Source organism: Mytilus trossulus, chromosome 7 (assembly GCF_036588685.1).
Source record: "Mytilus trossulus isolate FHL-02 chromosome 7, PNRI_Mtr1.1.1.hap1, whole genome shotgun sequence".
NCBI lineage: Eukaryota > Metazoa > Mollusca > Bivalvia > Mytilida > Mytilidae > Mytilus > Mytilus trossulus.
In genome coordinates, this window is record NC_086379.1 from 68,150,249 (window position 1) to 68,173,122 (window position 22,874).

At 31.9% G+C, this 22,874-nt stretch overlaps 3 protein-coding genes across 3 annotated transcripts; 1 reads left to right on the plus strand and 2 right to left on the minus strand.

The window, feature by feature from the left end:
- Nucleotides 1-4,452: 4,452 nt before the first annotated feature.
- LOC134726619 (serine-enriched protein-like) lies at nt 4,453-5,175 on the plus strand. The gene has a single exon (XM_063591030.1). It carries the CDS (start codon nt 4,453-4,455, stop codon nt 5,173-5,175), a length of 723 nt encoding a protein of 240 aa, XP_063447100.1.
- Nucleotides 5,176-7,688: 2,513 nt separating this feature from the next.
- Nucleotides 7,689-9,133, minus strand: LOC134727229 (uncharacterized). Its single transcript, XM_063591605.1, has 2 exons — nt 8,694-9,133; nt 7,689-8,193 (listed from the first exon to the last, which is right to left on the minus strand). Exons 1-2 carry the CDS (start codon nt 9,037-9,039, stop codon nt 7,778-7,780), a joined length of 762 nt encoding a protein of 253 aa, XP_063447675.1. The 5' UTR covers nt 9,040-9,133; the 3' UTR covers nt 7,689-7,777.
- Nucleotides 9,134-13,652: 4,519 nt separating this feature from the next.
- On the minus strand, nt 13,653-22,533 carry LOC134725651 (voltage-dependent anion-selective channel protein 2-like). Its single transcript, XM_063589641.1, has 9 exons — nt 22,375-22,533; nt 20,688-20,756; nt 19,988-20,122; nt 19,254-19,374; nt 17,053-17,163; nt 16,469-16,585; nt 15,551-15,701; nt 15,104-15,161; nt 13,653-14,050 (listed from the first exon to the last, which is right to left on the minus strand). The coding sequence occupies exons 2-9, from the start codon at nt 20,749-20,751 to the stop codon at nt 13,959-13,961; spliced, it is 849 nt and encodes a 282-aa protein (XP_063445711.1). The 5' UTR covers nt 20,752-20,756; nt 22,375-22,533; the 3' UTR covers nt 13,653-13,958.
- Between the last annotated feature and the right edge of the window lie 341 nt (nt 22,534-22,874).

Sequence of the window (22,874 nt, forward strand, 5' to 3'; positions counted from 1 at the left end):
GTCACATATTTCCCCACAGTGTTCTATGTCAATCTAAGGTCCTCCTGGTGGCCATCTTGAACAGTAAATCGGCAATAAAGTAGCAACCTATCATCAGCATCTAATTAGGAACATTTATGCCATGTTTGGTTTCATTGCATTCATTGCTCCTCTAGAAGAAACATTTGTATGTTTTCCCCTTAGGGTCTTATGTTGAACTAAGTCCCCTGCTTATGCAGCCATCTTTGATAATGGTTCAGCTACAAATTAATAGCACTTGGTCAGTACCTCATAAGGAAAATCCATGCAATGTTCGGTTTTATTCCATTCAATGATTTTCTGAAAGAAAACCTGTGTATGTGGTGTCCATAGGGTTTATTTTAAGCGAAGTCCCTCGCTGGAATCCATCTTGAATGATGGATCAGCTACAAAGTAAAAACACTTGGTAGACACCTCATAAGGAATATTCATGCAATGTTTGGTTTCATTCCATTCAGTGGTTCTCTAGAAGAAGTTCAAAATGTAAAAAGTTAACAATGATGAAGGACGCCAAGTGATGAGAAAAGCTCACTTGGCCTTACAGGCCAGGCGAGCTAAAAAGGACTGCTTGCATTACATTTAAATGTGTGAAACAATGTTATATTAAAATCCTTCATTTGTTCAAATCATAGTCTTCAAAAAAAATTTACAATATATAAGATACTATTTATCAAAGGTACCAGGCTTATAAATTATATAATTAATATGCCAGACTTTGACAGCAAAAGAAACTGTCTGCTGCTATATAAGTCTAAATATACAGAAGGGACAAAGTTTTCTCGATTGAGATTTATTTTTCATTGCAACTCTTTTTCAAAGGTTTGACCAATTGTGGGATGTTACAAGTAAAACATGAATTCATATTCATTCATCCTTCACACTTACATTTTAAAACATTATCAAAACTGGGATCAATTTTATGTGCAGTAAACTCTGATGAAGGTTCTTGTAACTGCTGTTTTGGTATCTGTTAGTTTTATGCAATTGCCTAATGACGATGAATTTATATTTTTATTCACAGATGAAAATATGTACTTTTATCCTGCCAAAATCTGCAATGACATTGTAATGAAAAGAAAATGTATTTTATATAGCTAATTTTAGTGTAAATGCTGTAAATACATTTTAGATAGTCTCTCATAACTCTTTTTAGAGTGACTCTTGTATGTTTTATGATGTTGTTTTGTCAACTGTTTGTATGTTTTATATAATGAAGAGGTGAGACTTAAATAAAATATTGTCCTGTCTTCGTATAACCAATATCTATGAGTGTATCAGTTTATTGTACAGTCACATATCTGTTGGAAAAGTAATGGTAATGAATATAAATTCGTGAAACGAAATCTGTACAACATAATTACATTACAGAACAAAACCATAAGAGAAGTATAGTATGGTAATCATACAAATTGAGACAGGATAATTTTACTTTTTGAAAGAAAAAAAAAATCTAATGATAAATAAGGAATAATAAAAATGAACCCACTTATTTTATTTACTAATCAATTGTATAATTACTGGGTCACCTCACAGCATCCAGTTGTTGCTATAGATACAAAGGGATCATAAAAGTCTGCCTTGCTTCCACATTCTCCCCTTTCCAGGATTCAAGCAAAGGTGCACAATTTATTTTACAGTGTGTTAAGTTGTGAATCTTATTTTTAAATTTGTAATTTGCAAAACATGAACAGTTATTTCTGCTTAAGAGTTTGTTAGTCTGCACCTTATGGAAAATGGTTCAACAGAATTCATAGAGAACAGATTCTTCTACGAGTCATGAAGTTATGCATGGCTATTATGATTTTTGATCTGTGAGATTGTGTTATGTGGTTAGGCTCGGCGTTTTGCATTTGCGTCGATTTGCATTTCATTTGACCCGACTTTTTCTTTCATTTGCGCCGATTTTTTTACAGATGAAACGATATAAGAAGATGTGGTATGAGTGCCAATGAGACAACTCTTCATTCCAGTAATGTTATTTCATTGATCATTGAAGACCTCTTCCGTTAGGGACGCAGGACATTTAATTAAAACTACTAGTGGGATTTTCGGTAGCCTATTTTAGCGAATTTACCTGGTTGAATAATGCTCACCTTACTATATCGCCCAGCAATTTATGTTTTCCTCGATACTTTTATAAAATTACAAACAACAACATATATAAAGATACGAAGCATAGAGAAATGGGCACCACAATCGAGAAAAGATAAAGAGAAAGAGCAGTTCCTAATGCAATTCTATGAACAGTATTGTACAGGGGGTATATCTAGAACCCATTACGTACGTTCTCTTAGGTTATAAATTCCAGGCTAGAACAGACTTTTAACATTTAATTTAACCTTTTAGACTTTTAGTGCTGTATTTTAATTAAAAAGTTTAATATTGTTTTATGTTGTGCTGTCTTGAGTCTATTAGTGCTGTATTTTAATGGACATGTTTTATAAATGTGATGTCTTGAGTCTATTAAACATTTTTTAATTTATTATATATTAACTATTTACTAAAAAGGGTTAACAAATATTTCGCTAAAATGGGCTTTGACAGTTTTAATTTTCGCTAAAATGGGTTAAAATTCTGACTCTCAAATTGGTTCAACTTTGGCGCTCAAACGTCCTCTTTTTTTTGCTCAAATGTCCTATCAATGCGCTCAGATGTCCTCCGCCGTCCGTTAGCCAGCTGTACATATATTATGAATTGTCAATCATAACATGTATATAACTGTTGTCTCCTGCTTAAAATCAAGAAGTAAAAACCTAACTTGATTTATACAAAAATGACGAATTAAAAATATATGTACCGCATTCAAATCCATAAAAACGGATACATTCAAATCATAAATCTATTCTTGCCGAGTATGTATATGCAACACATCTAATATATTCCTTTCTTATGATTTCGTCTGTTCTATATTTGGCGTAATTGTCGATAACGAAGGCCATCTTTTCCTTGTCCGGCATACGTACGTACTGGTGGGGGCATTTCTAGAGTTCGCATTTTCTCACAAGGAAGCTATTAAACCAAGATTTCATTTAGGGTTAGGAATGCATGGTAACCCGAAACATTGGGATAGCCATGTTATATCAACTGCAAATTGAAGCGTTTAACGACCTTGATTGTTTATACAGCCCTCGCACGGTCGGCATACCAACAAAATGAAAACAATGTCGTTGTTATTTTAATTTTTAAAGAATTGAGACAGAAGGTGGCTCACATCTTACTTGGTAGATTTTTAATTAGTGATCTTAAACAAGTAGCAATATTCTTTTATCATTGTAAGGATATATCTATCAAAAAAAAAAATTTCATTTCAGTTAAAGAAAGTGTTTTCTCAAGTAAGCTGTTTCATATTTTTCATGTCGTTTTTAATTGTTTTAATACTGTTGAAGGTGAATATCATGTCACTTTACATTAAACTATTAAAATGTTCATCAATTTTAAGAACCTCAGTAAAAACAGTCTCTGGTAAAAAGAACTTGTTTATAATAATATCATTATAAACAGGACAATGTAAAATAACATGATATTCATCTTCAACTGCTGTTTTTTACTAATTTTTAAATTAGTTGGAATATAATGGTTTCATTATGAATAAGTATTCAAAGCATTTCTTTCATTTGGTGTAATTTTGGAGAGAATTTTAAGACTGGACTGGAAATTTAAATGAAAATAGTACTTTTTTAGAATTTCTTTGAATAGTAATTTCATGCTGTTATATTTGTGTATTGGGATTATCAATTGATTGTTTATAATTATATTCTTGTAGATTTACCTTTTGAACATAATTATGGCCTTATAAATTAAGTAAAACTAGCATTGCCGATATCTTTTTCATTATAAGTGCAGATATTTATTAATTTGAGTAAATAGAGAAAAAAAAGTATAAATTTAAAAGATTACCTTTATTAAAATATAAATATGCACGAATCAAACACAATTAGTTAAATGAAATAATATTTCACAATCTATATGACATTTTTTCATAATTTCAAATGAAACATTTGAATCTGAAAATGGTAGAGTATATAAACATAAAATGATTTATGTATTTATTGTGTTTTTAAAAGATAATTTTATATGTCATATATTATAAGCATTATTGATCTAATTACAATTCATTAATCATATTTGCTGATTTTTTCCCCACTGATAATGATACAAAAGGATTAATCAAACTAGTTTTACTAACTTATCAACTAATCAACAAATTGTATTGAATACCTTGATGACCGCAAGCCAAAGACAAGCCAACAACTCAGTGGAACTGTAATTGGCAGAAATGTCTCCATGTCTATATTTTAATGCCATTTATGCTACTTGTCAAAAAGGAGCAATTCATTTCATAGTATTTCATGTATATAAATATAGTGATATGAAAGTTAAAATCAATTCAAATTATATCTCTGTTTATACACACAAATATACAACACTTACAAAATGGATAGATGTGAATCAAATTTGGCTTTAGTTTACTTTGAACAAGTGGATCAGGATGACTATTCCTCTGGATATGAATCCACACCATCAGACTCCGAGTCATCCACATCAACTCAGAAACTACAGAGTAACAGACTGATACCTATCAGCTACAACAGGGATCCAGTCAAGATAAAAGAAAAGATGAGCTACAGAAATACACAAGCTCTGACAGAACAATTAAAGGTCATCTCATCCATACCAGAACTTTGTGATGTAACATTTGAAGTTGGTTCAGAAAAAGTAAAAGTTCATGGTGTCAAGGCCATCTTGGGAACAAGAAGCAGAGTTCTGTACAATCTTATCTTAAAGAAACAGAAAGAAGCTGAATTTCAGAGAAAAGCTGACAAAAAAGACAAGAAAAACAAAGCATCCATTCAAACAGACAAAGTGACAATTGTTGTAAAGAAGTATGAACCAGAAGACTTTAGAAAGATCATACAGTTCATACACAGTGGTTCTGTGGACATCAACAGTTCATGTGTAGCTGGACTTTTATGTGGTGCATCACAGTTTGGTCTGGATGACCTTGAAAGAGCATGCTGGGACTTTGTCAACCACTGTGTTAAATCAGGAACCATTTCAACAATCATACCATCTGCCAAGAGATACAGTCACCATAAAACTGGACAACAACTCCTAGAGAAGATATTCAGTTTAACACAACACAGTGTTGACCTTTGACTTTAAGTGCTGACTGATTGTTTAAACCTTAGTGCTATACTGTTAATTATGTACTTACAATGTGCTTATTATTTGTGATATTAAATATCGAGTAAAATTCACCTACAGATTTGATTTTATTTTCATAGCTTGCTGTTGGTGCATGATCTTTGATATGGGTAGAACGTACACCATGTATGAAACAAAATAACTGTAACGTATCATATAATCATATTTTCACTGGCTAGCCATCAATATCACATGATCATCACTGCATCACATGCTATATAATAATGAGTATACAGAAACAACACATTATCATACTGATTTAACTAGTCATAAAAAATAATCACTCAATTATCCCAGGCAGAAAACCCCAGCCGTATTTGGCACAAATTTTTGGAACTTTTAGTCATCGGTGCTCTTCAACTTTGTACTTGTTTAGCTTTCGGACTTTTTTCATTAGAGCGTCACTGGTTAGCCCTGTGTAGACGAAGGCGTATTAAATTTTAAACCTGGTACCTTTTGTTAGCTTTTGTTTCATGTGTATCTCTGTCCTATGTGGTCTCTCATTTATTTGTATTGTAGTCCTGTCATGTAATGTTATTTTAATGTTAAATTTAACATTGCCATAAAAGCGAGAGGTTTGGCATGCCACAAAACCAGGTTCAACCCACCATTTTATTCGTAAAATGTACTGTACCAAGTCAGGAAAATTTCCATTGTTTTAATATTTCGTTTCTGTGTGTGTTACATTTTAATGTTGTGTTTCTGTTGTGTCGTTGTTCTCCTCTTAAATTTGATGCGTTTCCCTCAGTTTTAGTTTGTAAGCCGGATTTGTTTTTTTTTCTCAATCGATTTATGAGTTTCGAACAGCTGTATACTACTGTTGCCTTTATTAGATGACATAAATTAAATCAAGGATTAGTATAGTCTAAGAAATATTTTTTGTTAAGATGATATTTACCTTAGATCTCCTGATAAACTTATTTTGGTAATCAACAAAATATTTTTCATTGCTTTAAAAAAAAAAATATTCCAAAAGTTGATAAAACTGAAATTAATCTTCTGCTTCAGGTCGCTTCAAGGTTCTTGCATAACATTTGGATTAGAACGTAAATTTTATTTTACATATAATAGGTGAAATTTCATTTTCTACCTCACTAACATTTCTAAGTTAAGCACATTTTGTATACATATTTTATGTCAGTTAAGAAAGATCAATATTGTAATACAATGATGATCTATAAAGTGGCCTCTCTACCTCGTCAGCTTGTGTATGTGAATGACTGCCACCCAGATCTATATAAACAGCATCCTTGTTATAGACAATTCCCCCAACTCCTGACATGGGGGCGTATATCATCCTCTCCTTGGACAAGGGTCAGATAAGAGAGCATATCACTGATAGAAAAGTCACCACAACCTGTAATAAACAGCTAAAAATATGCAAACAACTCTGATAGAATATAGAAAACACACTGTTCTGATGAAGAATAGCAAAAAAAAAAAAAGGAAACGTTCATAATATTAATGGTCATTCTTTAGTATATCATGAGATTGCTTCTGAGTTTAGTGTGTTTGCCTAACTTGTACATATTTTTGTTTAGGGGCCAGCTGAAGCCCACAGAGTGTAGGATTTTTTGCTACGTTGGAGGTGGGTACGCCGGGCATGCAGTGTTGATATCCTTTATACCAGTATCTTGAACAATTGATTATACCCCATCTATCAAGTTTATTGCCAGGAAAATATATAATAGCAATGTAATAACCATATATTATTATTATAACAGTTATTGTGTGTCTTTTTCTTTTTTAGCCATGGCGTTGGCAGTTTATTTTTGTTATTATTTATTGACTTATGGTGTGAATGTCCCTCAGATATCTTTCGCCTTTTTAGTCATGCATGCAGCTAATCTGACAGTAGTGTTATTTTATATGTATTGGGAACTGTTAAATTGTGTCAGAACAGACGCATGATAGAAAATGTGACAGAGAAAGCTAACACAGAATCGATTAAATTAAATAATGTAGAAGAGCAGACTTACGCGAATCGTAAAACCGATGTAGAATGCATATTTTTCTCTCGTCGCATCTTTTTTATCGAGTGTATAGGTGTACGGTAAGGTAACAAGCTTCCCATTCACATATTTTATACAATGATTAGTCCTTAATCGGTCATTTCAAGAGTTTAGACTCTCTGAATTTTTCTTTAGTTCTCAAAACGCCAAATAAGAACAAAATTCCACAAAATTGATTTTTTTGAGGTATACGAAAATAACAATATATCGGTGCCATATGTCACGTGAACAGGACTTCTTACCCTTCCAGATCACGGTTGAGATTACCTCAGGGTGTTTTTGTTTTGTTTTGTTTTTTACAGTTCGTGTTAATCTCATTGAATTTTTTTATGTTGTATTATGATTACTGTTGTCCGTTTATTTTCGACTTATGAGTTTGAATGTCCCTTTGGTATTTTTTTTTATACAAGGTCTTAAAATGTTGTAATTAGCGATTTTCAAATGACTATTTATTTATTTTTAAAATTTGGTTTGTATAATGATCTACAATATCTTATTCGTCAGTTGTGCAGTTTTATTCGTCGGTTACAGTTTTTATCTGTTTATGGTGATACTTGAGGACTGTGTTGCCGATAATTTGTCATTTTATCATTATTACGGCTACTTAGAATAAGTTCAACGGGATTTATCTGTCTCTCGATGTCTTCTAATCTTTCTTTCACTGTCTGAAAACGGCTGGGTACTTTTTTATTTTCTTGTAATTGGTTTCTTTTTTCCTCATCTCTTTTCATTTTTCGTTCGATTCTATCAAGTATTTTTCTTCGTTGCATATCCCTTCTTTCTTGGGCTCGCAAAATACGATCTATTGTTTTGGGAATTTTTTCTCTATTACTCTCGTTTCTGATCATTTCCGCTCTTTTCAGTTTTTCTTCGATACGCTGTCTTTTCTCTGTTTCTTTCCGTTCCCGTTTCTCTTTCAGCCTTGCATATCTTTCTTCGAATTTTCTAGCTGTTTCTCCTATAAGTAGAAGTAATATTCATACAGCATAATGAGTATAATAGTGGGTATATCAGAGATGAGTGAAGATTAAAAGACCTTTTGTACACAATTTTATACACAACGGTGTCAATACACTGATACAGAATCACCAACAGAGATTGCTCTTGGTATCAAAGCATTGAATTGAAATAAGATATTCTCTTATTTCAGACGAGAAATATTAAATACATTGGAAAACATTAATGCTGATTTCAGCTGTACTCAACAAGTAACCGACAAAATCTCGTAACCCTAGTAGCTCACTCGTCCCGGTATAAGATCGTTAGTTTCATAATTAACAAAACGTTAAATTACGGACGAAGGAAAATGCCGAGAAAATACCAGCCAGTAATAATCGTATTTGATCTAATAATTACAACAAGTTCAAAATATAATTCAAATTTCACAATTTAGTTTCAAAACTTATGAATTTAGGCCTTATCTTTATCCTGTATTTTTTTGTCTTCAGAATACAGTACCTTTAGCTTTTAATTGTTCTTTATGAAGTTTTTCTGAAGCAGTCATCTTTTTCTCCACGTCATCAATGCTGAAGTTTTGTTGCGTGTTTCTATCAAGTTTTTCTAAAAATCTTGGGGGTCTGCGGGTGCTTGCTTGGGTCGAACTATTAACACCAGAACCGTTCATTGATAGATAGTACGAAAGTCCTTTTCTTCTGCAACGTCTGTTGTTAGGGATAACGCCCTCATTTTTCACTTCTACAATAACAGTTTTTTCAAACTTACGATATCTTACAAGATCACTATTGTTTTCCGCGTTCTCATAAAACTCATCAACAAGTGTTTTTCTTGATAAATCCCTTTCCATTATTCATCGTTTCATTTTGTGAATCTCTAATAAAATTTACGGCTTCTGTTCCTCAATGGCCGGAATGAATGACGTCGTCCGAATGAAACGTCACAATAAACCTAGTCCTAAAAAGTCGGACACAAAAAGGTCTAAGTACCAAGGAACATAAGCCGACATACTTATCATTGATATAGTCATACTTCTAAATTAACTGTTTATAAAATTTATATACCTTTGAAATACAAAGGCTTTGCTATACCACAGAAATAGATTACCTCAGGTGTGCTTCATCTTCGTACTCAAATTGGCCTTTTTAACCTTTTTTTTATTCGAGCGTCACTTATAAGTATTTTGTAGACGAAGTTTACCAAACTATACGATTATTTCAGAACTCACAGTAGACAAAACTGTACCATTATTACAGAACTTACAGTAGACCAAAGTTTGAAACTGTTATAACAAAAAACTAACAGTAGACCAAACTGCAGTAAAAAAATATACGTACAATTACAAGTTACAATTATTACATAACTTACAGTATACCAAACTGTAAAATTATTACAGTACTTACAGTAGACCAAACTGTACATTTATAACAAAACATTCAGTAGACCAAACTACAGTTATTACAGAACTTACAGTATATCAAACTGTACAGTTATTACAGAACTTACAGTATATCAAACTGTACAGTTATTACAGAACTTACAGTAAACCAAACTGAGACCAATTGTACAGTTATTACAGCACTTACAGTAGATCAAACTGTACAGTTATTACAGAACTTACAGTAGACCTAACTTTACAGTATTACAGATCTTACAGTAGAGCTTACTGTACAATTATTACAGAACTTACAGTAAACCTAACTGTACAGTTATTACAAGACTTACAGTAGATCAAACTGTAAAATTATTACAGTACTTACAGTAGACCAAACTGTACATTTATAACAAAACATTCAGTAGACCAAACTGTAAAATTATTACAGAACTCACAGTAGATCAAACTGTTTAAATATAACAGAAATCACAGTAGACCAAACTGTACAATCATTACAGAACTCACAGTAGATCAAACTGTTTAAATATAACAGGACACACAGTAGACTAAACTGTTAAACTGTACAATTATCACAGAACTTACAGTAGATCAAAATGTTCAAATATAACAGAATCCACAGAAGAACAAACTGTACATTTATAACAAAACTTTTAGTAGACCAAACTGTAAAATTATTACAGAACCACAGTAGACCAAACTGTACAGGCGTTACAGAACTTACAGTAGACCAAGCTGTACATTTGTTACGAAACATTCAGTAGACCAAGCTGTACAGTTATTACAAAACTTACAGTAGACCTAACTGTACAATTATTTCAGAACTTACAGTAGACCTTACTGTACAGTTATTACAGAACTAACAATAGATCAAACTGTACAGTTATTACAGAACTAACAATAGATCAAACTGTACAGTTATTACAGAACTTACAGTAGACCAAACTGTAGTTATTACAGAACTTACAGTAGACCAAACTGTACAGTTATTACAGAACTAACAATAGATCAAACTGTAGTTATTACAGAACTTACAGTAGACCAAACTGTACAGTTATTACAGAACTTACAGTAGACCAAACTGTAAAATAATTACAGAACTAACAATAGATCAAACTGTACAGTTATTACAGAACTTACAGTAGACCAAACTGTACAATTATTACAGAACTTACAGTAGACCAAACTGTACAGTCATTACAGAACCCACAGTAGACCAAACTGTAGTTATTACAGCACTTACAGTAGCTCAAACTGTACAGTTATTACAGTAGACCTAACTGTACAATTATTACAAAACTTACAGTAGACCTAACTTTACAGTTATTGCAGGACTTACAGTAGACCAAACTGTACATTTATTACATAACTCACAGTAGGTCAAACTGTACAGTTATTACATAACTCACAGTAGGTCAAACTGTAAAGTTATTACAGAACTTACAGTAGACCAAACTGTACAGTTATTACAGAACTTACAGTAGACCAAACTGTAAAATTATTACAGAACTAACAATAGATCAAACTGTACAGTTATTACAGAACTTACAGTACACCAAACTGTACAAATATTACAGAACTTACAGTAGACCAAACTGTACAGTTATTACAGAACCCACAGTAGACCAAACTGTAGTTATAACAGCACTTACAGTAGCTTAAACTGTACAGTTATTACAGTAGACCTAACTGTACAATTATTACAAAACTTACAGTAGACCTAACTTTACAGTTATTACAGGACTTACAGTAGACCAAACTGTACAATTATTACAGAACTCACAGTAGATCAAACTGTTTAAATATAACAGAACCCACAGTAGACCAAACTGTACAATTATCACAGAACTTACAGTAGATCAAACTGTTTAAATATGGTCCGAGAACACAATTAATTGGTAGTGCATTTCTTTTAGAACATAAATGAAAATAAAAAAAATCCCACCTGTGCTTTCTCAAAGAAACTTTTACAGTGTGTTGTACTACTTTTGGGACAAATTAAATCAAATTTATAGAAAACTTCATCGCCTTTAACTCAAAATATGGACAATTTTATGTTTAGGGCGTCTTGAAATCTTTTGACAGCTTCCGAAGAGCTCATTTTCAACCTTTTTCAGCTGGACCAAATCACTACATTCCTTTAAAATTCTGGACCCAAATATTTTACAGTGTAATTTCATCCCCCTACTTGCAATTTGAGGCATTGAACATGGAGAAATAAATTTGGAAGGGGTATAAAAATTAATGGCAAGTAACCCACTGTCAACACTAGGGACTATATTTGTGAACAACGAAAATCAAGGGACGACAATGGTGGTCTAGGACCATATAACAGAATCAACAGTAGACCAAACTGTACAATTATCACAGAACTTACAGTAGATCAAACTTTACAATTAATATAAAACATTCAGTAGATCAAACTGTAGTCATTACAGCTGTAATTAATTGGTATTAATCCTCTAACATAACTTTGCGAGTTGTGCATTGATAGCCAAAATCCAATAGGCAGCAACCTCCTTCAAGGAAATAATGACTGTAAAGCAATAACATGTGTTTTACATTTTCAAGTAAATAATGTTGCACTTGAGTGGATACTTCATGTAAAGCACTAAAACAACTTTTCTCTAGATTGTGCACCCCATGCAAACAACAGGTTGTAGAAATTCTACCTTGCGTTACCGGATGATGAATGTGTGAAGACCGAGGGGACGGTCATCTGTTATGTTTTAAATAAATACCATGTCCTTTGGAAGCATAGAAAATAGTTGGTTCGTTTTGTGATATCATATTCTTAGCCCAAACAAGGCCCCTCCAGAATCAATCTTTGATAGCAATCTCTTTTCAGGAAGTAGCTTCCATGTATTTCTGGTTGTATACACAATTTAGTGGCATGCATTTTTCACAATTACTTTAGCCTACATTTTTTTCAGTTATTACTAGTTTTTTTATTTTACCCAAAATTTTATGAAAATATTTTCCACTTCAGTTTTGATACTAAGCAAACAAAAATTAGTAATCAATTTATAATTCTTGTGTGTTGAATTGCACACAAACAGTATTTTCTAAACAAATCAAATTTTTATGAGAGGGTTACCACTGGAACCCAGTCTAATGACCTTTTGCATGTATCTGAAGACAAAGTTATTAGTTAGATTGAGCAGTGCAAGTGTTTTAAGAAAGTACTTTTTAGAACAACGAGATAGTGTTGGTGAAAATGTGTTTTATAGAGGAAGATTTTGAACAGCTGGATCTCAATCCATTTTAGATAACATGCAGCTTCATCTTGAGCAGGTCCACTTATTTGTGGGATACAACTGTAGATTTCAATCAAATAAAAAAGTACACATCTTTTTTAGAAGCATGTATGCTGATTTTGACACAACAAAATTAAATATCTGCAAAAACACAACTGTTTCTTAATTCACAAATATTGATACATGTAGCTACAAAAGTAATTTATTCAACAATTATTACCCCCCCCCCCCCTAAATATTTTCAATACTTTATAACGGGTGTGTTAACCTATGTTATGTTTATGATAACCCCAAGAGTTGTTGGTCGACTGACAAACATTTGCCTATTTTGTTTATTTTGTCTCCTATGTCTTTTAAATCACTATAAAAGTAAACTAACATGTTTAACCCCGCCACATTATTTATGTATGTGCCTGACCCAAGTCAGGAGCCTGTAAATAAGCGATTGTCATTTGTTTAAGTGTTACATATTTGTTTTTCGTTCATTTCTTTTATATAAATAAGGCTGTTAATTTTCTCGTTTGAATTGTTTTACATTGTCATATCGTAGCCTTTTATAGCTGACTATGCGGTAAGAGCTTTGCTCATTGTTGAAGGCCGTACAGTGACCTATAAGTGTTAATATCTGTGTCATTTTGGTCTCTTGTAAATAGTTGTCTCATTCTTCTTTATAATCAGTCTAGTTTTAATTGCAGAACAAAAACTGTTTCTCAAATCAATAATGAATCAATATCCGAAGTTTAGTGTTGTTAACAGCTCATAGCTTCATAAAATGGATAATTGGAATCAGAGGTTGGAAGTAAATATAAAGAATCACAATCACATGTTTATTTCCTCAGAATACATAGATATACATAGAAGACATGATAGTGTTAGGCAGATGCGTTTAGTCATGATAACAATGGTTATAAATTTGAACAAATATTTTAATCCTGATATATATAGAACCTCTCACAACAGTCTGAAGCTAATAAAACTTAAAATGTTAAATCAATTTATTACAGTCATTTATATGATCATCATGTCTTTCTGCTTTATTTATCTTGGAATAAAGACACCTATGCATTCTGGAAATGCAAATTAAAATAAAAAACAACACAATGTCTGCATGGATATCACTTATGCCTCTACATCTAAACCAAGTCCTATTTTATGACCTCCTTGGTTGAAGTTCTTGCCTTCTATGAGAGTTGACAGAGTAAGTTTAACACCTACAAAAACAAAGACAAAATGTAAATATTTCAGTTACAAAATTAAACTAGATTTTTTGATACACAAAAAAATCGTATATTTTGTCAAACATCATTTAATTTCATCAAATTTTCTTTATCTATTATTCAACTTTTTACTTTAAAGATTTAGTCTAACAGAGCAGCAGTCAATTACTTGCTAAAGTTATTGATATCATTTGAATTACATTTAAAGATGTAATTGATGACATTAAAATTGTATTGATTTTTCGAAATAAAATTAACAACATTACATTTACATCGTAATGTAATTCTAAATAACATTTCATCTTCTGTCTTTTGTGCTACAATAGTTATCAAAGGTACCAGGATTATAATTTCATGCATTTCATCTACATAAGACTCAACAGTGATGCTCATATCAAAATATTTATAAAGCCAAACAAGTACAAAGTTAAAGAGCATTGAGGATCCAAAATTCCCAAAAAGTTTCCAAATACGGATAAGGTAATCTTTGCCTGGGATAAGAAAATCCTTAGTTATTTTTTAAATTAAAAGTTTTGTAACAGGAAATTTATAAAAATGACCATATAATTGATATTCATGTCAACACCAAAGTGCCGACTACTGGGCCGGTGTTACGTACATACTTTGTTATTTGGGATAAAAATTTGAATCAGTTAGTATGAGGCTTCTTTACATGCAATGCTTAGCATTGAAATATTTTGGTTACTTAATATAGAATTTCTTTAATATATTCAATCTAGTCTTTGAAAATTGACCTTGATAAACATCTTAAGTCCATTGTTTATGTCTATCATTTCTTACTGTAAAAAAACTAGTAATTTTTGGGTATTGACACACCAGTATTGTAATTTTAATAACACTAAAGTGGTCTGAATTGGTCTAGCATATGTTCTTGATAGTTTAGTGAATTATCAGCAAAGTTCATTATAGACTCTTTTTAAAATATTACACATTTGTTTTTATTCCACATTATTTAATTTCTATAAAGGGCAGATGATTGTTAATAACAAACATGAAAACAATTCATAAATTGTACTTTTTACATACCATCTCTTAATTTCTGGGAATATCCCATTCCAATCTGACTGCTGTTGTTTACTTTCAACTACAATAAAAAGCATGGTCTCATATAATAAAACTTTATAACCAAGCCAATGTTTATAAATGTAACAGATTTTCAAGTATTTAGATTGTGTTTGAGTGACATAATCCTGAATCTGTGTAAAATATTTGTTAATATGTTTTTGCAACAACCGTAATGAGGTAAAGACAAACTTTTTCAAAATCATATCCAAGATTGGTTAAGATTGACCCAGTGGTTGCAGAGGAGCAAATTTGTGTGCAAATTAATGGATGAAAAACACCAAATTATTACAATAACATATACTGGAGCAGACAGCAAGCTAAAAATCAAAAGGAGAAATTGATACTAAACTCTTATTTATTTGAAACTGACTGGAATACATTTCTAACTTTGTCATAATGAATACTTACACTGACTGAAGAATCTCGGTCTAATACATATTTGGCCCCCAATCCAAATCTTGTAGCGTTACTTCCTGCGGCCCAGTTGAGGCTGACTCCAGCTTCTAAATCATCACTGACTCGTTGGTAAATAGATGCACCAAATTCAGCTCCATCATTTCTACATTTTAAATCATTCATTTTTTAAACACAGGTAAAATGTTCATAGTCATTTTTTTAAGATACAAAGATGCAAGAGTCTAAAATTAAATCATAAAATATCTACTCTAGACACCCATGCTTAATTTCACAATACCGTATATCAGTGAATCAGTATATCAGGCCACTAAATATGTTTTTAAAAGGCAATGTGATGACAAATAAAATGTGAGCACACCACTTTAAAGTGTGCTGAAAGGACAAAACTAACCTTAATTGACTAATATGTTATGGAACGTCACGTGAGGAAAATCAAATGAGATTTTTTTAAGAAAAGGAAATGTGCCTTCAAACTTGAAAGTGGTTTTGAAGAAATTTTACTCTTAATACCATACTCTATGACTTTCATTTTGTTCTATTTCTATTTCTAGGAGTTAATCCTAAAAATTCTTTTAAATTTTCCTTTCATAATACATATTTTGTATGATTTTTATCACTTATACAATAACATCTCCATGCCTTATATATCAAGTACTGTAGTACGCCGCTAGATTAAAACTGACGAGGAAAGGTAACAGTTACACATGGCCACCGAAAGCTTTATTTTTGTAGAGTCCAAGTGGTCATGTGGTCTAGCGGGACGGCTGCAGTGCAGACTATTTGGTGTCACGATATCACAGTAGCATGGGTTCCAATCCCGGCGAGGGAAGAACAAAAAATTTGCGAAAGCAAATTTACAGATCTAACATTGTTGGGTTGATGTTTAGAGGTATGTTTAGATGTACTTACACATTTGTATGGAGTGTAAAGTCACCAGTAGAGTAACCTACAGCAAAGTTGCTCTTGGAAAGTTTTGATTTGGAAGTATCAAAGCTCATCTGGTATCCACCAAGCCAGCCATTATACCTGTCATAAAGAGAGTAGATTTAACATTACAATATCAATTTCACATCAGTGTCACATATCATTAAATATAATTAGTCAAAAAGAAAATTTATTTTTTATTGGAAAATGCATGAATCATATATTGTGTGTGCATTTAGCAAATTTTGTTGGTTCAAACTGGAGTGTTTTAAACAGGACTCCCCTGCTGATCACCAGGCCAGGGAAGAACTGGCACTGCAGGACCAATTAAGCTTAAAATTAGCTTGCCTATTGAGCCATTTGAGTTTAAGAGGTCTATTATGTATTGGTAGAAATAAAATCTTTATGTGTCCTCTTCTGAACAGAACAGTTTGTACAAAAATTGAAGTTTTTCCTTTTGCAATTGCCACAATAATTGTGTGATTTAACAGAGCTATTATCTATTTCACAGGCAAGCCCACCTTACAATTGAATGTTTTGGTGAGCTGTGTTACATATTATGACCTTACCCTAATACTAAGGCACCATTCACAGCTGGTCCGGCAAAATCAAAGTTAACATCACATTCCATATTTACATAATCTTGTTTGTATCCAGTCTTAATTGTTCCCTGCTTCTTTCTGAAAAAAAAAGTTGGTGATATATACCTCTAAACATTTGCTAAAATGAACCATGCAAAATTTAACTCGTCGTTTTTTCTGAAATATTTTTTTCAATTCTACAGGCTTAAGACTTAGAATGTACATACAAAATGTTCAATTACAGTCAGGGTTTCCCTGGGTATATTTTATTTGTTGCCACTTCTTTTGCCAGAACAACCTTTTTTTTGCCACTTTCATTTTTTGCCAACTTACATATCTTTCATTTTTGACTTTGCTTCTTTCTATTAAAAGAAAAAATGTAAGGGGGTTTATTGGCACTCAGTGTATCTCTTTCATAATTTTAAAAGCTATTAAATGGTTTAGGAACTTTTAACTGCAGATTGTATGTAATGTTAACTGGAAGAAAACTATGTACATAATTAAGTAGCTTAAAGAAAAACAGGAAATTTATTTTTACAAAATTTCCTTTAAGATACCATCTTTTGATCATAAGCAAGCTTCTGTCCAAATTTGATAGAAATCCAGGATAGTTTAAGAAAGTTATTGAAATTTTTAAAACTTTAACCACAAAGTGTATGCAATGTTAACTGGCTGAAAAACTAAGTCCATTTATAAGTTAAATACGGATTTATAAACAGGTTGGTTGTTTTAACAATTTTTTTTCTGGATACTACATTTTTTTGCATCTTATGATCATAAACAAGCTTCTGTCCAAGTTCGGTAGAAATCAAGGACAGTTTTAATGTTTAAGAAATAAATAAAAATTTCAAACTCTTTTACAACAGAGTGAATATTTGTGGATTCCGCAGACTACGGAATGTAGGATGGCCATGTCAACCTTTTTGGACTGACTGAACTAAGGGAGGGGCCAGCTTCAGTCAAACATGCTTCATTGATTCCTGATATATTTAACCATTTTGTTCCCACATAAGAGAGTTCAGTCTTTTATTCAGGATTTCAACATTCATTTAAAGACCATTTGCATCTTTGCCTGATGAAATATTGAATATTGGTATGTACATGTTTAGTGTAAATGTATTTACCTTAAGGGGTCTGTGAAACTTTAAACAGTAAATTGCCAGGGTTTGCGGGATAGTGCAAAAACAAAAGAAATGTTTAATTTACTGAAAACAAAAAATACATATACTGCTTTCAAGATAAGCATTTTACTATTGAAATTGAATATGCTGTCAGCGATCCATGAGAGATTTGAATGTTTTATCTTTTCATTTTCCTCTAATTCAAGGTGTATCAATTTTGTTTAGTAATTTTAATTTAAAGTGCTAAAAGAGAAAAAAAATTGAATGTCAATTGCTTAGCATTGGATGTTATTAAATAATAGATTAACAGAAAACAAACTTTTGTGATTGTATAGACCTTATGTGGATAGTCCTGTTTTTATTATCAGATTATGTATGTTATTGAAAATAATCATTCTGATCATTCAATGGTAGTTTTAGAATTTGAATTTAATTCTTTTGTTCAAGGTGAAGGTCTATGTAAATTCAATCATTCATTACTTTATGATATTGAATACATAAATAAATTATTAAAGATTATATAAGATTCAGAGGTGAAATAAAATGCTTCGCTGAGTGCAGTCTGATATGTCTGCAGATGTTGAACCCTCTGTTCCCAGCCTTTCATTTGTGATATGAAACTTTTTGGTACAATATAAGAGACTTACACACAAGATATTGTCCGGAAACGAAAAGTGGTTTCGGGTTTATTGCTAGTAGTCTTTAAAAAGTTTTAAACAAATTGATTCATTTAGATCGAACTGGCTTCATCAGTGGATGTTTTATTGGGCATAACGTAAGATTGATTTACGATCTTTTACAATATTCAGAAGAACATAACATTCCAGGCGTATTGCCTTTTACTGATTTTGAAAAAGAAAACATTCTCTATCTTGGGACTTTCGGGTATTAGTATTGCAATTTTCAATTTTGGTGAATCTATTATTAGCTGGGTTTAGGCATTCTAAAATAATATCTCATCTGCATTTATTTAAGTGGAAATCTTTAATTTACATGTATGTATTAAAAGTTTCTATTAAACTTCCTGCCAAATTCTAGTCTTTGATTTGACCCTATTTTTTTACCTACCCTGTCTGTGGAGCAAATGTTGTGTCAAATGCTAATTTTAAACCTTGAACAATTTGGTCCTCAACAGTTATTTCTGTGTTTAACACATTGTCTGTTGTCCATTTTTCTTTGAATGTTAATCCTAGAAAAAATATCAGGAATAATTTAATTCTAGATAGCAATGCCATGTACAATGTAAACTATTTTCATTCACAGATTAGTATTGTAATTTACACACACTGGTATTTATTTTTATTCATGTGATTTATTCTAAATATTTTCAGTATTTATCTTAATGACTTATCAAGATGGAGAAACAAATTGTTTATTCATTCTTAGATATTTTCTAAAATGAGGAAATTTTATGACAAAAATACAATCAGAACATGCGCAATTGTTAGAAATGTCACACTTGACCAACCACATCTACCCTATCACATGTAAAAAAGGCATGTGCCCTCAAGCTGATTCATGACCGATTTCCTTCACAGTTGATTATATATAACTTATGCATCTTATACAAAATGGCCCAGGCATGAGTCATGGCCTATTACCTTACTGTTGATTATTTACAACTGATGTATTTTCATAGCAAATAGTGTACATGTCCATAGTGATGCACATTTCACATGATTAAAATATAAATAAACAAGGGACAAGGTTGTCAAACACTTGATTACTTAGTTGAGGTCTGTGTATATAATTTGTTTAGGTCAATAAATCAGAGTTCAAGGGTAATTTGAAAGTAAACTTACCGTAATCTTTCCATTTGTACTTGGTTTCTAAACTACCAGCAACTTTACCAGTATCGTGATTGTGGTCTAATTTACTTGTGAATTCTACTTTACTATCTGTTTTTGTTTTAGCCTCTAGTTTGTTGGTGCCAAAGTCTGAAAAATATCATCAATCATACACAATAAATTACTATTGCCTGTTAAACTTACAGGAGTTCTCAAATCTATTATTTTTTATGTCACAGTCAGATATGGGCGCGACTTATGTATTTTCTTCAAAGGTCATTTGGATGGTTAATTAGATAGCATCAATCCCATGCATTTTAGATTGTTTTACTTTTTGATAATTAGGAAAATAGTTTTAGTATATTTTAAATCAAATACGAGAATTTGAGTCAACTTTGTAAACATGAATATGACAGCTAAACTTTTGTTTAGACAAATAAAAAAAATGTTTGAATATTGGTCTTAGGACTCGTACTTTGAAAAGTTTTAGTGTAGTCTGGTGCAATATTATTCAGCAGACTAGCTATCTTACAACATAACCATCCAAAATTATGCAAGTTGGATTTGTCAACTAAATTTCCTTCCAGAATAATTTGTTATTACATTTGTTTAATAGATGTCCGCTATTTTACAACTTTGTCAGAAATGTAACATATATATATGAAGATAAAAAACATGCTGCAATTGAACAAGGTTCATATCAAAAAGTACGTACTGTAACCTTTACTGAAGAGATCCCTGGCAGATTTTCCTAAATCGGAATATGATGGAGGTGCCATTGTACCTAAGAAAAAAATTAATAAACTATATAAAGAAAGAGAGGCATGATCATATACTATAATAAAATGCTTTGCTGAGCACTGCCTGATACGACTGCAAAGGTCAACAATGGACAGTTGAGGCAAATTTGGTCACAATATATATTTAAGCTTGATACTGTCTAAATATGGATTGTGATCAAATTTTTTACAAAATTAGGGTTTCTGACACAAAAAATGGGGTCAAAGATCTTTAAAATCTCTTCTGACACTACTAGACTATCTGAAATCACAAAATTCACAATAATATTTAACATTACGGTAGAAAAAACATGACGCTATGATGGAAAATTTCTAGCTGTCAATGAAGATTTCATGGCAAAATTGGGTCTCAATGCAATGTCCCGCCCAAAATTCTGTAGATGTCCAGACGTAATAAAGATATCTTTAATTTATTGGAATTAACTAAAGGAACCAATCTTGTATTACAACTCCAATTTCCCGTGCATGGGAGGGAAACAAAATAGTGCATTTTTTTCTGTTTGATTATATGTTTATGCTAAATTGAAACATGTATAGACTTTTAAAAAAATCTTGCATTTTTTGGGGATATCAATCCAGGAAAGTGGAAGGATATCATGTTTACTGGAAGTGGTGCAGCCTTGTAAAAATACACCTAATCGCTATTTATTCCATTCCGGATAAGTTCTAAAATTACACAACTTTTTTATCCAGTCGAAGCTATCTGGGACCCTGTTTAAACAATTCACCATGCATGATACTTTTTAATGAGACCTGTTTAATCTACCGTAAATACTTCAAACAGAATATTTGTTTACCTCAATTTTAATTTCGAAAAAAGTGGATCATACTATATCAAATTTTCTTGATGATCACTTTCTAAAGTTTTCATTCCCTCAACTCACTGCTGATGACCTCCATTTTCGGCCCACATGACCTAAACAGGAAGTTGTATAAATGACTGTTTTTCCAGGAATGGACTAAATAGCGATAAGGTGTATAGCAAACAGAAAGTAGAAAAAAATGTTTTGACTTCAGGATTGCGTTACTTTTTATTCTTCGTGGCAAAATCCCCTTTTTTATCGATTAAATCACAATTTCACATTAATACATACATGATATGAACATGAATTTTTTTTTTCTATGTAACATTTTTTTATTTTTTATTTTCAAAGATCAGCTGTTTTGCATGTAAGACTATGGAGCAGTCAATTATCAGACTGCAACCTAAATTATTCATGATGTTACCCTTTCCTTTAGGCTTTAAGGAGTTGGTTGGCCAGAGAATGCTGAGTGGGGAGATGATGAACAAGTGAGTCGAATTGGTCAGGGACGAGTTAGCGAAAACGAAAGTCGATTTGGCATGGGCCGAGTTAGCACTGGGACGAGTTGTCACGGTCTTTCCATATATTTTTACAGATATTCCATGACGAAATATCCTTTCGAATTCGTTGAGGTCAGACACGGAGTCCGAGACAGATCTTTTTAAAGTTTTACCCTGCGTTGTTCGCATTAAATAGTTAATTTATTTGCTTGATTTTAAAAGCTGTTGTATTGATGTTTAAACAGAGACCCTTTTCATGCATAAATTTGATGCTATAAGTAAATATTTAATCCTTACACGCTTTTTCGCTTCTTTCCGTTTCTGCAGAGAGGACAAGAGAGTAATCAAGGTCACTTTTACGCAGTTTCCGGTTCCGAATTTTTGTCAAACAAAATTAATTACTGCATTTTATTTGTCACACGACGCGTTTAAACTTATGTTTTAAAACTTTAACCACTTAACCAAAATATCTTTTCATTTATATAAAATCTTAATTATGGTATAACAACTAGGAGCCTGTTTGACTTGATATTATGCACGCTTAATACTTTGTTTTGGGAACCAGTATTAGAATTAAACATACATTAAGTATACTGATCCCGTAAACATACCCCAAAGAACATGTTCACACCGATTCTCGAGTTGATATCAGTTATTTCCTTTCCTATAAAAAAAAATTAAAATTAAAATTCCCTTACCAAACTACAAATCAAAAGTTCATACACATAAAACGAATGTCCGAATAATCGTCGTCACCACATTTTTGACTTGGTAAATGCATTTTTTTGTGTCACGAGAA